This window comes from Micrasema longulum, unplaced genomic scaffold (assembly GCF_059751315.1).
Source record: "Micrasema longulum isolate JH-2025_06_02 unplaced genomic scaffold, ASM5975131v1 h1tg000281l, whole genome shotgun sequence".
NCBI classification, from domain to species: domain Eukaryota; kingdom Metazoa; phylum Arthropoda; class Insecta; order Trichoptera; family Brachycentridae; genus Micrasema; species Micrasema longulum.
Genome location: NW_028277485.1, coordinates 775416 through 794078, shown reverse-complemented (window position 1 = coordinate 794078; position 18663 = coordinate 775416). Strand labels below are relative to the sequence as shown.

At 31.1% G+C, this 18663-nt stretch overlaps 1 protein-coding gene across 2 annotated transcripts in view; it reads left to right on the top strand.

The window, feature by feature from the left end:
* whd (carnitine O-palmitoyltransferase whd) overlaps positions 1 to 18663 on the top strand; it is an 85367-nt gene that overhangs the window by 28245 nt on the left and 38459 nt on the right. For both annotated transcript variants that reach the window (XM_088224387.1, XM_088224386.1), the window contains exon 3: positions 4169 to 4305. In XM_088224387.1, the coding sequence (XP_088080513.1) occupies positions 4169 to 4305 (137 nt within the window). The remainder of the gene's footprint in view (positions 1 to 4168; positions 4306 to 18663) is intronic.

Genomic DNA, 18663 nt, shown 5'->3' with positions numbered 1-18663 from the left:
TTATAACACAATTTAATAATATGTATGATTTTTATTTAGAAACTTTGCTGGTCTGTCTTTACTGTATTTAAAAAAAAAAAGTTGTTACATCATTGTCGACTGTTTGTTTCTTTAAAATAAATAAATACCCATATTAATCTGTAAGTGCATTTTTCACACTGCGCTAAGACCATATAAATAGATATTATACTGTAAAATATTATGTTTTTTTAACACTGCTGATTGGTTTTTAGTATCTTTATTGATTGATCTTTTTGTTTGGGAAACGCCGATTTAAACTATTCTAAACCCCTAGGACATTCTTGAGAGGCAGTTTTCTTCTTCGTCTTGTAGTAGATCTGGGGATCCGCTTATTGCTAAGAAATCTCCGGGACACCGAACTCCGACTGTCTCACCACCTCTTCGAAAGTCTTCCAGGTTGGCGGCTACCCTTTGGCGCGTTGTTCGCTACCACGCGTGGGATCCATTCTCTCCACGTGGTTACACCAGAATCGTCGTCCTTTCTTGCCCCATCTCACGATATCTTATATGTTGCAAGCCTTGCAGTATTTCTGATCCCGACTTTCCCAGAATAGTGCGCAATATCTTCATGTTTGCAGTTTCTATCAATTCTAATAAATTCCGTATGTCACTATCGGCCGGACACAAGTTTTATAGATTCACACTTTGCTTTCTACGTGCATATGTTTATTTTACCTTTAAGGCAATTATACTTTGAATCCCTCAGTATTTTCTCGCTTCTTACAATTTTACAATAACATGGCGTTTACAATACTCTTGAACGTACCGTTTGTGAAGTCGAAAAATTGTTCTTCTGTGCATTGTATGATTGGGCGTTTAGGATAGTATATAATTGAATAGACGATTATGCTTTTAATCTTAACCTTTTCAGCCGGGTGTTCATTCAAATATAATATGTATACGCGAATTTTGAGTTTTTTTCCGTACCAACCGAAATAATCGATATCCCTAAGTTCGTCTATTTTTTTTTTGTTCTTATGTTGGTAGTCGGAATTACACGGAAAATTGACCGTTTTTAGTTAGACACGTTCTGGCTGGTTTGTTTATTTGTTTTGAAGCGAATTCCTGTCATCCTTATAAATTATATTTAAGGAAAGTTTTAATGTAACTAAAATCAAAATCTTCAAAAACAATATTTTTATTAATTGACAATGGTAAAAGGTTAGATTTTTTCGTCTTGGTACTCAATTCATATCATATCAATCATACTGTGGGGTATTTACTACAGCTAGGTTACTTCAGAATCAAGATTATTGAGTTTACCACTTAAACCTTAGAGTAATAATAGAGACAAAAACAGAAAACACATATTCATATATTTTTCTTAAATGCTTCAAATAGACAAGTCGTGATGCATTTAAATAATATATGATGATTTGGATGCACGACTTGTTTATTTGTAGCATTTATGGAGGAGGATACAAAAATGTGTTTTTAGTGGCAACTCAAAAATGCTGATTTTAAATTTACCATATTGTAGCAATTACCCCATGATATTTATTATGTTTTGTGAGTTGCCTTTTACTTAAGGATCTCGATTGTGTTACTTTATATTTGTTTTTTCTTATATATTTTACTATATTATTTGTGTTTAAGTAACATTATGTATTCTTAGCACATACATATATCAGGCGCGTTCCGCCCATACATACTGTGGATGCCGCGCATCCCTTGAAAATTAAAAAATTATATTCATTTTACTATTCAAAATTATAAAAACGATAAAAAATTACAAATATTCATAAAATTATCGCAGAAAATGTTCGAACGCATACGATTTACAAATTCAAACAATATTGACAGTTTACCTACCTACCTATGTATGCCTATTGCCTATATCAACGTACCGAATATCAAGTATAAAAATACCTTGGTATAATAGCGGATTACTGTTACCATAACCAGCTATTCTTACACACTGATAAATGTTTCGTTATTTCGTTCACTAGAAACATAAATAAAATTATTTTCAATTATGAAATTAACGGTAATTGTCTTGTCCGGAAAAACGAGCTGAGAGATTTAGGTGTGATTATGGATGAAAAACTCTTATTTGATTCCCATATTCAGGCGTCTATAAATAAGGCTTACAGAAATCTGGGCTTTATTATACGCACCACTCGACCATTCAAAACAACCGCATCCCTCAAAATCTTATATAATGCATACGTTCGCAGCCATCTTGAGTTTGCATCTGTTGTTTGGAATCCTCAGTATACAATTTATATATCACAACTAGATAAAATACAGAATAGATTCCTTAAACTTCTGGATCGTAAATCTCTAACATATTTTGACTCGTATGAAGACTCTTCTTCCTTTCATAGTTTAACTTCCCTTGCTAAACGTTGAAGCATTGCTGATCTGTCTTTCTTATTCAAAATTTTAAACAATTTTATCGATAGTACATATCTCTTTGAGTGTATTTCAATCAATTGTCCCGTAAAGTCAACACGACAAGTTATTTTTTTAAATAATTTATTGCCCAAAAAAAAATATGTTCAAAACTCGTTTATTTATCGTAGCTGCTCCAAATTTAATTAACTTTGTCCCCATTTAGATATTTCTAATACAAAATAATAATACAAAATTTTGTGACTTCACAAAAACAACTTTTTGAAACACTGCAAACTAAAACATTTGTCCTTAGAGTATATACTCTAAGCATTTGTGAAAAACTTTAACTGGATGTATGTACTATTTTTTATATTTTGTATTCTTATATAACAACTTTTGTTTTTCCTTAATAAATAAAAATAAATATTGAAAAAAACCTTAGTACATGTTGGATACTCTGGAATCTGGATACTAGGTACTTTAAATGTTGAGTCCAATACGATAGTAAATGTTTGAATTTGCGCGCAGACACATGTAAATGTTCATAACGTTGTCGTATTGTTCTACGAGGCCCGTAGACATAAGAGCATTCAACTTGTGTAATGCAAAGAAAAAACTACTTTTATAACAAAAAGCATAAAATTTTAAATAACTTATTATTGCAATTTGTCTCGCCTAATGTTTACAGCTTCGCCGCTGTAAATATACAAACAGATAACTGATTAACACTGTATTAAAAAAATATATAAGTAGATATCTACCTGTATCTACTATTACACCTTCTAAAAGTAAGAAAATGATTATTTTTTGTCAGCATCTCTAATGATAATATTCACCGCACGCGCCTGACATATATTATGTACTTTATATTTATATAATGATTCTTAAATTTTTACATTTGTTAGGTATGCATTTATAATTAAGTAGTTTTAGTTTTTTTGTTAATAGTTGTAATTGGCTTAGGCCGTATATATAATAATAAAAAAATATATACATATATATGTGTGTCACTAGAAAAACGCGACATGTTTGGCATTGGTAGTTGTGAAGTCAAGATTCGTGACAATATTTAAAAAAAACTTTAATGATTTGGAACACAGCTAAAAATGAACATGAATCGTGACGTATGGGGCGTGGCCAATGCAATGTTATGAAAATTTTCAATAGGGTTTTACTTTGTTATTGGTTCAATCACAAGACCAATACCAAAGCCAAAAACATAGGAACCCGGGAAGCCATTGAAGAACTGCAGCCGGTGCCAAGAATGAGAATATCTTATGGTCAATGTTCCCACTTATATCTTGGACCCGAATCCTTCAACAGTCTGCCAAAAACTGTTCGCGACACATCAACATATTCGAAATGCAAAGAGAAAAATAAAAATTATGTTAATGGACAGAAATGGTATCAACCTGGAAACTATAATCACCCTATAATTCTGATAATCCAAGCTAAGCTTAGTTGATACTTGTAACAATGTGTTTGTATTTGAATCAAATTATTTTCTGTTTATCTATGTAAAAAATCTAAAACGATTCATTTAGTAAAAAATATGGATATCACACTAAAACAAAATTGTAAAATTTCTTTCTCGGCACGGGGTTTCTCAGTGAGGAATACATTGTAAATTCAATTTTGTTATATATTTATGTGAAGTACATACTAAATAAAATAAATAAATAAATAGCCGTTTTTGGTGTTTCCCTTTTGCGATGGTTTATGTCGGTCCACAGTGAAGAGGGACGAAGCGCCGGACATCGAGCGAAACTTGGTGATCTCTTGTTGACCGTTTGGCTTTTTCGTTTTCCAGAATAGCGTCCACAACGGGGTGTATCCGGCTCACCTGCACTCGCTGTGGGCCGTGTGCGGAGTGCTGGCCGCGGTGCACTTCGGGGGCTTCTCCCCGCCATTCAACCTCGTGAACCGCATATTGGATTACATGGACAGGTGACTACCTCTGCATTATCCTTTCCATTCGTACGCCTGCTGTTGCGATCTAATTGATTTAATAAGCACTAACCCAGCGTTGTGATTTTAATAATTTTCTCAAAGGCTTAGTTTCAAACACACATTATCTCCTTTCTCATCCAATGTCCGCTCCGAATATGGAGTATAGAGCGTACAAAAATTGCCTCCAGGTTCTATAAAAATATAATTTTACAAGTGAGCCAAAAAATCCGCATATTATTTACTTAAACCTCAGCAATGCATATTTAAAAAATAATAGATTGCACATTGTGCATAATTTTGCTTCTCATGATGATATAAAAAAAATGTGTTTATTCATAAATAACACGTGAAAGATTAGATAATTTTTTAATAGTGTTGTTTGATACGAAGTCCTTTATTTAATGCGCCATTTATTTATTTTTAATTGTTGGGAGATATGTAAATGATGTATTTTTTAATACCATTTGAAAACTGCGGATATTATTTGTTAAATAGTTGATTTTATTACATACCTACCTATAAAAACAATACTAAAAACCGAAACTAAAAGCAAAACTTAAGATTAAAACTAAAAAACGTATTCGGTGCATTTAATATATCGTAAAAAACAATCGTGTAAAATGTTTACTTGGAAAAATATTTACGTGTTTTTTTCCTTTGGTTATAGACTTTTTTCAACATTTTAAATAATTGAGATAATATTTATTATTTAAATGAATACTGTTTGAATCACAACACGAAATAATTATTTTTATAGAGACAAGTACATACATAGTTGGAAAAACGTATTACTTATTTTAAATCAGGTTGTACAAATATATATGCAAAATTTTATATGCCTCGAATAGGGTAATATAACTTTTTTTAAACATTTTTAAATTAGTAATTTTGAATCCCGCAAAAACGGTCATTCCATTGGCCACGCCCCTAATACGTCACGATTCATGTTTTTCGTTCCTGGCCATTTAATTTTTTTTAGAACATTACCACGAATCTTGACGTCACAACATTCAAGGCCAAACACGTCGCGTTTTTCTAGCAACGGATTTTTATTAAATTTCTTTTTTACATTTACGTATGAAAACATTTCTCCACAATATCCATATTGGTTTTGAAAATACTCTAAATATTATTCTAAATCCATTTCATATATTTTTATCGGTATTCGTAGAACGTGATATTTCCCCATTGCCAGAATCTGCGTGTCCGGGCACCGTGACACTCATGGTTTGTGTCCCTTCGCATAAAATTAAAATTCAGCAATAACAAAGTTTTGGAATAATTATCTCGCCATTATTTGTGAATGTCTAATTAGAGAAGAAGGCATTTCACGTAATTTATTATTTTTGTAAATGTCGACCTTCTTGGCACTCAGTTTTCCCCTTTTCCCAAAAAAACTCAAAACAGATTGGTTTAACCTAGCATAAATTCATTTATTATCTTCATTTTTATTAATATATCATATCAACGGATTTTATTTGTAATCCACTTTAGGCGTATACAGTTAATATTTTTTCATATGCACTTAGGATTATAAAAAAATCCTTAATCGTTAGTTTATTATCAATCTAGGAATGCACGATGTGCAGTATTACTCGTATAAGGTCAAATGTTAAGGTACATTATGCATCTAGCTGTCTTGCCCTTATACTGTTTTTGAAATACATATATGGAATGCAGCGTGCAACATTTTATCCAGTTTCGGTTCAGTGGTCGTTAAATTGCACAAGATCAGTAGCATATTAATGGGACTCTTGGCTCATTTATCAAAAATAATTAACCGTCCCACTTATAAGATTGTAAAATTCGTCTTCAAATTGCCATCAAGCAAAAATACCCAAATTTTAAAAGTAAACCAACAAAACTCTAAATAAAAAAAACTTTTTTTTTAACCACTTATTTGATATTTTAAAAATAAGTGGCTAAAAACAAAGTTGTTTTTTTATATATTTTTATTTTAACGATTAACCACTAAGTTATTTCTTCAAATATAAAAAATAAATAAAAAATTACAACAAAAATCTGTTTAATCAAACGGATGTGTCGAGGCCTTCTACCATAAATTTCTCATGTGTCACGTGTTTATGAAACCATAATTTATGCCACGCGAGCCAATCACCGTAACACAGTATGTGAACCTATTAAAATGCATAAAAATCAATTATAATACAGTCGTGCAAAAAATATCCAATTGGGCTCTCAATAAAATATAGGAAATTACTGACTATATTTTATGTCAGTTAGAAGCAAAAAAGAAAACTAACAAAATGATTATATGAGTATGAGAATAATGAGTATGCAGTCTATTACTGCAGTATATTAATAATCTAGATTTTTGCGATATTTTTTTAAACTATTAAATCACTTTTTGCTGCAAAATCTCAGAAGGAAAGGTGGAAAGCAGTGGAGGAATATTTCCTAACGCATCTCAGTCGGTTGACCGTCGCGTCGCGTCGCGCGTCCTCACAGTGCGTCGGGGACAGTGGACAGTTTGGACGGGGAAAAGTGGTCCCGCAAAATTGCGATTAGTATTCTCTCAATTCTCACCTTAGCGACAAAATATCTTCTGAATCAATAATATGTTTCGTTTTAAGATATCCATGTCGGAAAAACAGATGACAGGACCTGTCATACAAACAATTTATTAACTATTATATTTATGCAATCCTCTCTCAAACCGCTGAGTTGTAATTCATAGTCGGCGATCCTGTCTGTATTTTTCAGCACATTTTGCGACGATCGTACGAACAAATTTACAGTAGGTACATTAATTTATAATGTACTTAGGTGCTGTTTCGGAAGATCACATTTAGATGTTGATTCGCATGTTTTTATCTAAAAAATACATTTATTCCATGCCCGCTCCCTGACAGTCAACCGCTGTATGTCCTCAATCACGAACTGCCGACGAACTGTCAGCAAGGGCGTCCAGTCAAGTAGGTGATTCGGGAGTCATCCGCATTATGTGGCCCAATCAACCGAATCGCCTCCGCTTGATGACACTTTTTTATTTTAAATTTGCATTGATAAACCCCTTACGGGTTACATACATTTAACAAAATATTTTTACTTTTAACATTCATACTCTACTGTTAATGATAATATTTTTAACATCTTTTGTAAAGGTTGTCTGAGTCTTTTGTTTTGTCTGGTAGTTTATTGTATAATTTCAGTCCATGGTTTATTAGTCTCGACTGTCCTTGTCTCGTTTTAGAAGGTTGAATATGATATTTTTCTGATATTCTCGTATTGTGTCCATGTTTACTACATTAAAAAAAAAATTGAATAAATTTAAGGGTTCTAGTTTAAAGAGATCAGTTACATTTAATTGCTTAGTTTGTTTAAAAAGTTCTTTAGTTGCCGTAAGATAGGATAGGTCATATATTAACTGTAATATTTTATTTTGCTCTCTTTGTAGTCTGTTTATGTCATTTTGATATCCTGTTCCCCATAGTAGTTGCATATAACATAATTTATTTTTTACATAGGCTTCGTACGTTAGAATGTTTTCCGGTTTTGGAACAAAGTTTTTGATTAAAAAAAAAGACTCGATAATGTCGCCACTTTGCTTATTAAATTGTTGATATGAATTGTCCATGTCAATTGTCTGTCTATTGTTAGTCCTAAGTATTTAACATGTTCTTTTTCAGTTAGTCGTTCATTATTTGTGTAAGCATCTACTTTATGACATTTTTTTCTAGATTATAAATGGATAATATTGCTTTTTTTTTCATTTGTAAGTAAGTTTGTGTTTGTCCATTTAGTCAACATAGTTAGGTCTTCGTTTATGTCATTGTTTGTTAATACGTCTGTTTGATTTTTATAGAATAGTCCAATGTCGTCGGCATGCATAATACTTGTATTTTTTTCTTTTAAAATTGTACAGTGATAAGTCGTTATTATATAAAATATATAATATTGGACCCAAAATAGATCCTTGTGGTACTCCAAAATTTACTGTTTGAATTTAACTTTTTTTTTCATTTACAAAGGTATACTGCTTCCGATTTGTTAAGTATGATTTTAGTAGTTAACATTCTTGAGATTTTACTCCAATATCATTTAAATTTTTTATCATGGTCTCACCATGTACCGTGTCAAAGGCTTTATAAAAATCTTATCTCCTGTGATTGGAATTCTAGCGGACATGTTTGTTTGAATGTAATTTATTAAATTTACTTGGGCGGTTCCGGTTCTTTTTTTCTTCTTGAAAACCATGTTGGTTTAAGCATATTATGTTGAGATTTTTTATATGACCCATTATGAATATGAATATATTTTTCGAAGATTTTATTAAATACAGTTAAATTTGCTATAGGTCTTAGTTATTAGGCTTTGTTCGATCTCCACCTTTATATACAGGAGTTATTCTTGCAGTTTTGACTTCTTTCGGGTAGATTCCTAACTTTATAAGCATGTTAATTAATTTTGATATGACCGGGCTTAAATATTCACCTTGTCACCTGAACTTCATCCGTCTTCTTATTGCTACGTTCCTTTAAAATCGAAACTATCTATAATGAAATACATCGAAGGTGTATTAATTTGAAAACATTTATTAATCACACAGGTAGGTGTAGTTATTACACGTCTCGCAATTTCACTTGTGGACTCGCTGTAATGTCGTAACTCCCAAGTACGCGTAGCATCGGCAGTACGGATTGTTGTGTCACCCATGTTTGGTTAATTGACACGCCAGTGTTCACATACTTTATAATTACAAAATGTTTGAAGGATTCCAGCGTATTTTTTTTATATTTCATAAAAAATATTCAAGAATTTATATGAATCTACATGACATGTAGATATTTTTTAATTAAAATTTTTAGATTCATGGGATAATATTTGTTTTCGTAAGTACATTTAAAAAGTTTATTTATGCGTTCATTACACAGTAAGAGTAACATATTCCCAACTCCGTGAGACTCAAAGCCTCGTGTAGAGTTGGGATACAATACAATCGAAAGTAGAAGCATATTTAATAATAATACAAAAATTAAAATTATAACATTATTTGTAATTTTTTAAGGACATTTTTTAAAAAGAGAAATAAAGAATGTTGAAATTTAAATCATATTTGTCTGTGTTATTTTTTTTTTAAATTTACGAGTTATAAGAAAAAACGTTGGGAGAATAAGGCACGTGTAATCGTAATAAAATACTTTTAAACACATTACATTTATAATTAAAGGCAGCTTTAGATTTTTTTAATGTGATATTTCCGGGAACGAACCGGGAACTCTTCGTGCGATTTAACAGGTTTTCATTTTTATATCAAATGAGTAATTTAAAAATAAAACAGATATGATAAAATGAGTTTGACTTTTGAATCTTAATTTATTTATTATTTTTAATTTGTTTTTTCAACGCTTCAGTTATTGTAGTTGATAATCGAGTCATAGAACTAAGAATAGTCGTTCGAGTGCATCTTTAATTCGGGTTGTCCCGTGGCTAGTGTTGCGGCCTCACGGATCAGAGGTCCTAGGTTCAAACCCCACTCTACCCCAACTCGATTTCCATTTTCTGATAGAGAGTTGAGCGAGTTATATACAACTCGTCAAAATAATCTAGCTTGTCTTGTTATAAAATGTACCCAATCGTAAATATGTACTCTATAGATAATTTTTGTTTTGCATAATATGGAACTAGCATCATAAGTGGTCTTTAAGATGATTTTTACGGATATTAATGACGGCTATTAAAAAAAATATCAAAAAATCATAATTATAAAATTATTATTCACTCTTTAACCATATTTTTGAGAAATTATACAACATTAACAATATCTTAACTCATAAAAGACTGAGCTAAAAAATCCCTTTGCAAACGGCACTGTAACGTCGTGTTACATTGAGTAGAAAACGAGATATTTAGAAATACTTATTTAAATTTAAAAACACATATGTGTACTGCTTAATAATCTATTTTTTAAATGGTTGTTGTGTTGAATTTGTGAGATTGTTAGTTTCGACCTGATTCCGTTTGAATTAAAACTGTTTACGTAAATTTAATCGAGACAGTAATATTCAAATTATAACATTTACACACTAGTTTTGCGAGTATATTGTAACCTTATAGGCAAAATTCGTTGCGCATGAACAGATAAATAATATACCTACTGCAAAAAAATATCTACCTGATCTGCCAGAAGTTGCCTTGTTTACAAACGCTTTTTGTTACACAATGAAATATTTTTACAAACAAAAAAATAACAAACCATTAAGCCGTTTTCCGCAATAGTAGGCAGAGAAGATAGAACGCCATATGACTAAGTCTTTGCGTACAGATCTCGCTCTTCTACATTCATGAATCTTATCATACACGCGCGCCGATTATTGCAACTTCGAACATCATATTTGACTTTTTACTAAATTTTACGTACCGCATAATATTAACAGTTTATTTGGAAATGTGAATATTCCAATTACAAATATATGCACCGCATAGGCAGTCAAATTTGAGAAATTGCGTTTCTTTTTTTAAAAAAATATTTGCATCACAAAGCGCCAAGACGACTAATTACAATGGTGAATCAAAGCACTGGGATACCCAGGCTTGAGAAAAATCACATTGTACTCTAAATATATTCATTCACCGGGAATTGAACCCGGAACTCCCGTGCGTTTGAGGCAAGCGTCTTAACTACTCCACCACGGAGGCCGCTGATCAGGAAGTTGTGTTTAATTTATACTACGAGTATTTGACTAAAATTTGTATTATGTGGATCAGAAAACTGAGTAGATCGAGACTTTTTCTTTGAGGCGTTATTTTTATCAGTGTTGTCTTAAAGAAAAAGTTATACCAGATTTATTTGTTTCATTGGCAGCATACTGATAACATAAAATAGAATAGGAAATAATTTATTAGTCAAGTAAACCTTGAGAAAGAAGCTTGTTTAGCTTTGAAACCGGTCGGTGGAAAAAAAAATAGTGGTTAAAAACAAAATTTATTTTATTTCTAAATACGTCAATTCCCAATGCAGTTACTATTAATTTCCCATGGAATATTTATGTGCGCCTTTTCTAGATCAAGGACAGGTGTTGATTGAATTATTAATTTATTTGGTAATGTACTCTTTAATTATACAATAGTGTACAAAATGCTATTCACGTTTTCTTGAACCTCTAATTTTTCTGTGAGCAAAATATTGTGTTTGTATTTCATTAACCTGGTTCCCAGGGAAATATTTGGTAGCAATAGTGAATACAATGGTAATATTGTCATAAATAAATTTTAATTTCTTTATTGTTTAAATGTCGCTTGAAATTGACCTTAAAATGTAAATGTAAACTATAATAAACCGTATAAAATACTACGAATAAACTAATAATTATATTTTTTGGATTCTTTAATCTGTAAGATGTCTTCTAGCTACAATTTTAACATATTAAAATGTAAAGATTTTAAAATACCCAAGACAAGCAGTAACACTCGGCTATCGTCGACTGTTGTATGCTAGAAAATTCTGTCTCAGTTTATCAGCTCTTCTGGCCTAAATCGCATGGCCCTGCGGGCTTCATCTGACGGATCACTTGTTTTTTCATATTAAAATGATTATTTTATTTTTTTGCCATTTTAGTAAATTTTGTACTTACTGCTTATGACACCAATTTTTTGTTTACCAGTTTTTCTCCGAGCGTTTTTAAATTCGATGTAATACTATTTTAAGGTGTTATTAATTTCGTTATTTTGTAAATAGAAGCTCTTGGTTACGTTTAAACCGGTGACCTCCAATATAATATATTCTAATGGTTAACTACACGGTAACAAATCTTCATCTGTGGTGGGGACCAGAGAGTGAGAGACGAGGATGTGTTGTTGTCTATGGCCGCAGTTCCCAATGGACCTATATAAGGGCGCGTAACACGTCACTTGCCTTTCTCTGTCTTCACCAGTATTCAAATTCACTCCAAAATATTCTTTGTGTTATCTTTGTATTTTCGTGTGTAATAAACCAAAAATTGTAAGTAACTTAAATTATTTTATTTTTTTTTGAGGTTAAATCCATTAAATACATTCAATCATATATTTAACATGAACTTACAAATAGCCACTATCAAGTATGATACTAATAATAATACCTCTTCACACCCAACTCGAAACGTTTTTGCAATAATTAAAAATATTAAAAAAACAGATTTTGTCCCAGCCTGTTTATGAAACCGACTCGTGGGGAATTGATTAGTATACAGTGTTTAATCACGTCAAATTGATTTTTGTACATAACAATCTTATAGAAATTATGTATAAATATGTATGATACATAATATTATTTACGAAGGTTAACTATAAAATACTGAAAAATACGCTCGTTTACAATTAAGGACACAAATTGTATAGTGGTTAGCGCTTTTCATGTATTGTGAAATATACTTCAATTTTATTATGTCGATGGCTCAGTTCAATAAAGCTACAACTAGAAATCACTAGTTTTGAGAAATGGCTGACCAAAGTTTTGACTCATCTACGTAAATTGATTTGTAACAATGAATGATTTATATCGCCTTTAGTAAAGTATATATTATTTATTTTATTTTAAAGCAATCTCGATAATATACCCATACGAGTAGGAGTTAATACTACGTAGGATAAAAGTTTTTTTTTTCCTATTTGTTCAATAATATATAGATAACTTGTAAATACTTAAGTTTCAAAGCTACCGGTGATTCAGCAAATCGACCTTAAAATATTATATGGATCAATTTCTGATACGCCACTAACATTTTTTTCTCAATGTGATGAAAATTTCTTAAGCACCATGGTTGTTGTTACGATGTGTGAAGCAAAAAAGTTCAATTAATAACAGTGATTTATACAATTTGAATATAATTAGTTTAAGCCAAATGGTATATTCAATATTTTTAAGGATAATTGCCTCAAAATCCAGCCAGTATACTTAGAAAATTGGCTTAATATATAAAAAATATATGTTTTTGAACATTTTTTTTTTTACTTAACGTATTCATATTATCAAAATAATAATAATTATTAATTAATAATAATTATTTTGATAATATAAATACTAATTATTATTTTGAATAAATTTAAAACGAAAAAAGTTACGCTTACTTTTTCTTTTAAAAAAATTGATTGGCTCTCCTGTAAAATTCACATTAAGGAGCATCAGTCATTTCGCCTTATTTCCGTCGATATAAAATAAAATAGAATTTCGTGACCTCACCTTTTTTCTAAATAGGATTCTGATTTTTCTCAGATATTGTGATCATGTTCGTGTTGGCTCAGATATTTTTTTTCCAAATTTCTTTGTTTTTTTTTCAATTAATAATATATACAAATATCATCGTTCAAAGTTCTTTTATTTCCCTATATACTATAAGTTTAAAAATAAACGGGAATTTCTAGTATAAAACACTTGCGTCTCATCAATCCGTATTTTTGTAGCCACGTTGACAGCACTGTTTTTGACAATCTGTGAAAGTTTGACGGCGATCGGGTGCTCAGTATTCTGTCAGCGTCTGTTTCAGTGAGTAGAAAAATTGCTGTGTGGTGATTTTTACAATGGATAAAAAAATGGCACAACGAACGTGCCCCGAATTTTGTGTTGCTAATGAAATTTCGTGTGCCGAATTATTGAAAATTTTGAATAAAGCCTTTGGAGAATCGTGTATGTCGAAAACACGGGCATACGAATGGTATAAGAGGTTTAAAGACGTTCGTGAATGCTTAGATGATGATAAACATACTGGACGTCCAGCAACGTCAAGTACCAAAGAAAACATCAAATCGCCAAAGCAAATCGTGTGGAAAAATCGATGTGTACCAATCCTAGAGCTTGTTGTCTTATTGAGCATCTCATCATTGAGATGTTTTGGGTATGAAACGTGTAGTGACGCGTCGGTCCCCTTTGGTCCCAAAATTTTTCACCACGATAAAACGCCGTCTCATACAGCGGTGATTGTTTCGGAGTTTTTGGCCAAAAATTCGACTAATCCCATCAGCCAAGTACCGTATTCTCCAGACCCGGCCCCGTCTTAATTTATTTTTTTCCAAGACTATAATTGCTATTAAGAGGAACTCGCTTTGAGACGATTGATGCCATAAAAGAGAATTCGCACCCTTGACGGCATATGAAAAGTGCATGGACAATTGGATTAAGTGTTGGCATCAATGTATCGTCGCAAATGGCAAGTATTTTTAAGGGAATAATAAAAAAAATATTGAAAATTAATAAATTGCGTTTTTTTGCCAAATTCCCGTTTATTTTTTATCATTAGGTATGTCTAACAGACCAAAACAAATATTTTTATGAGTTATATCTTTGTAGAATTGAAAAGGTGTGCTTTTTTAATTTAATGGGTAATATAACGCAAAACTTCAAACTTTTGACTTGCCGTTCTATGGAACTGAGCCATCGATGTGTATGTATTTCCATGTTTTTGTTTTTTTTCAAATTTTAATACAGTGATGGATTAATCAGTAAAAAAGTGTAAGTAGTTATTATGCAGGCTTTTTCCTTATAAACTTTGACGTCAAAACAAAATTATTAAGTTACTGATGTTTCTCGCTCGTTCCGATCCGATTAATTAAGAGACAAAAAATATGTATATACGAGTACATGCATAAGAAACGCAATAATATTTCAAAGACTAAGTTCAACATTGAAGTATCTGAGAATCTGAAAATAATTTATTAAGCATTGTTGTCTTATCTATAATTGATGCAATTTAAATACATAAAACAAATCATTTACTTCAATCAGAAATGTTATTTATTGACCTTTTATGCATTCTATCATTTAAATTTTCCATCATAATAATATTATGTACATAAATACAGTCGCACATATTATGATAATATTTATTATACCAGTGTATATTATTTAAATGTTATTTAAATTTCATCATCATCATTCCCTTTCCGCACCTAATGGTGCATAGGGCACTAGATTGGTACAGCGATAATAACAACACAAGTCTAAAATTGACGTTTTTGAGTTAAGTACCGTATTGTGCGGACGATAGCACCGGACCATGAGACTCGCCCCAAAATTTATTCATCATTCTATACAGAAAGAATTTTTTTTTGACGATAGGACGCAACCCATTTTTTGTTTGAATTTTCAGATTTAAAAGTGCGTCTTATGGTACGAAAAATACGGTATGTAAAAATGTTCCAAAATATTTTTTTTGTCCTCACAATTATTACCCCCTATAATTCTTTTAAAACATTAATGTGGCCTTATAAACAAAAATGACAATGTAACTGAAATTTTTCACTCAAACTCGATACTCAAACGATAAATAATATTGACATAATTACCATTATTACAAACATTTAAAACTAGATGGCACAGGTGAGTGAACTCTTAAGGCTGTATTCTGGTAAAACGCTCGCAAAATTAGTACGATTTTGCCATTTTAAAAAGAATGTTTTTTTTTTAATCGCGCAACAATAGAAAAATAAAAAAACATACATTAGATAAAAACAATATTTTTTAAGGTATTTTTGTTAAAAAATGTACTTAAAAGTTTTATGTAACTAAAATATAATTACTTTTAGACCGGCAGATTACGCCATTTCAAATTTAGACTAAACTTAGGGATCTCAATAAAGACTCTAACCTGCCCTTACCGAACTATCGTTTTCGGTAAAGGCAGGTATGAAGGTCATAAAAATGTAAAAAAGATGTTGTTTTAAATTAAATATTACTACCAGAATTATCTGCTTTAGAAAAAAAGGAATACAATTCTATAAAAAAAAGTTTCAACTAAAATATTACATTTTTTTTTTTTTTTAAAGTTTTACCGAAGGCATAATTTTACGTAGAAATAAAGGAAAAAGTCACAAAAATGTATGTGATTTAAAATGCTTGTATTTCTTTTTAAAAACAAAAAAATAAAATTTAGCTTCGGCCACTTTCATGTTCAATTTATTATTTTCAAATTATTGTAACAAATTTTAGTTCAATACTTAGTCTTTATTGAGATCCCAGATACCTAAGTTTAGTCTAAATTTGAAATGGCGTTATCTGCCGGTCTAAAAGTAATTATACTTTAGTTACATAAAACTTTAAAAAAAAATTGTTTTTATCTAATTTATGTTTTTTTTTTTTTTATCGTTGCGCGATTAAAAAAAACATTAGTTTTAAAATGGCAAAATCGTATGATTTCCTTATTTTGCGTGCGTTTTACCAGACTACAGCCTTAAGTTGATGTTTTGTTTTTGCGAATGAACATGTGCTACTGATAGCGCGGATGTGTACCTAACTGCTATCCCTTAAAAATGTTTTTTTTTGTATTGTACCACTATTATTCATGGGGTGCGAAGTAAAAATATATAAATTCATGCGTTGGCTCATTTCACAACTAAAAAATGCAGAATTTTTAAGATTTTAGAAACTAAAATAACGACCCTTTTTTCTACTTCACCGAGATTTGTATACATGTTTTGCTAAATGACAGTTGATTTATTTATTTTATATATTTATGTTTTACTTTTGATTGACTGTTTTTTTGTTTATCATTCATGTTTTAACCTATGCACAATAATTTTTCTTTACTTTATTTTTGGTATGCTTTTTCACCCATGTTTATTTTGCGTTTAAAAAATTGTTTGTCAATCACACAATTTTTTCTTTACTTTTTAAAAATAATTTCAACTTTATTTTTTGTTAACATATTACAACAGAGATGAAGAACATTTAAAAGAAGGTAATATAGAAGTCTAGGCATCTACAGGGCTTATGACCTGTCAATGGCTGGTTTCAATTAGATGAATCTCACCCGCATAAATTAAGGTTACAGCTCTTTAACTTCACAAACATCAACAGATGAAAGAATTGAAGGAAAATAGATGTTCATTTATGGGCAGAATGGTGAATGTTACACAGTGTGTAAAGTGGCCATTTAAATCAGCCATTGACAGGTCATAAGCCCTGTAGATGCCTAGACTTCTATATTACCTTCTCTTAAATGTTCTTCATCTCTGCTGTAATATGTTAATATAAACAGCTCCCCAGGGAGTTGAATTCAGTCCTTGTCTACAAAAATTTGGACAAACTCAAAATATTGTTGTTTTTTTTGTGTTTTTTAACACTCATGTAATTTTTATATTTTATAAAGGCGAATAGCCCAATGGGTGTTTAAATAAATAAATACATTTTCTTTTTGTATTCGCTAACTGGTAGGTAAACAAAACAAAAGCACACAAAATTTAAAAAGAAAAAAAATAATTTTTGGACAAATTTTGTAATGAAAACAACAATTAATATATTTTATAATAAATTACATATTTATAATCTTAGCAAAAAACATATTATTTTCGTGTGTATGCAGGTAATTTGTTTTTTGTATTCATAAAACCACATAAATTATCGTTGAATTGACAAGAAGTGACAAAAACACATTTTCATTGGTGTCCCTTTTATTTGGCACCCACTGTATACCTACTTTGATATACTGTTCTCCTAAAAAAGTTTTTTTTCCTGTTAGATTCTTAAACTTTAGAATTTATAGAGTTTCTGATTATATTATAATTTACTCAAAGCAAAAAATGTGTGTTTAAGAATCATACTTACGAGTATTTTCTAGAATTGAAGTGCACGTACACCAAATGGAATTTGAACCTAATTAAATACTGTATACAAATCAGCATCCCTATTAAGTCGATTAAACAAGTAGAAGTAACTAAATCCGTTTTGCAATACAATAATATTTTTATATATTATTATAAAAACTTGATGAGCTTGAGATGTTGTACCACTAATGGATAATGTAATTATTTATCGAAACACTTTTTTTAATACGGAGGTCATTGATCGTTTTAATGTAGCGCTATCAAAACAATGTTTTTATTCACCGAATAACGAGATGACTTCTTCTTCTTCCTTGCCATAGACCTACGTGGTCCGTTCTCCAGAGTGTTGCTCCTCCTGTGAGGTGGATTCACCGAGGACGAGTCCCGTGAGACTGATAATGCGGTGCAACATAAGGTAGTCTGGTGGTGTCCATTCTTTGGACATGACCGTGCCAGCCCCTCCGCTGTCTACTCCATCGTACGACGCCCTCAGCCTCACATATCTCTCTTAATCTGGCGGTCTTCACGCCAACAGTGTCTTCATCTTTGAAGTCTTTGGGATCACTGATACAATAAAATAATAGAAAATGCATAGAATTTATGCTTGCTTTTGAAAATGTTTATCTCAAGTAGTAAGTGCAAAATTTATTTACATGACAAAAAAATTAAAAAAAGGTGTAAAAAACTAAAAGTCGTCCATCAGATGAGGCCCGTAGGGCTGTGTGATTTCGGCCGGAGAGGCCAAACTTCCTAACATATATCTGTAGGCGTTAGCGTTACTTGCTTATTCTTCTTCAGGCTTGTTCTCTCCACTGCCAG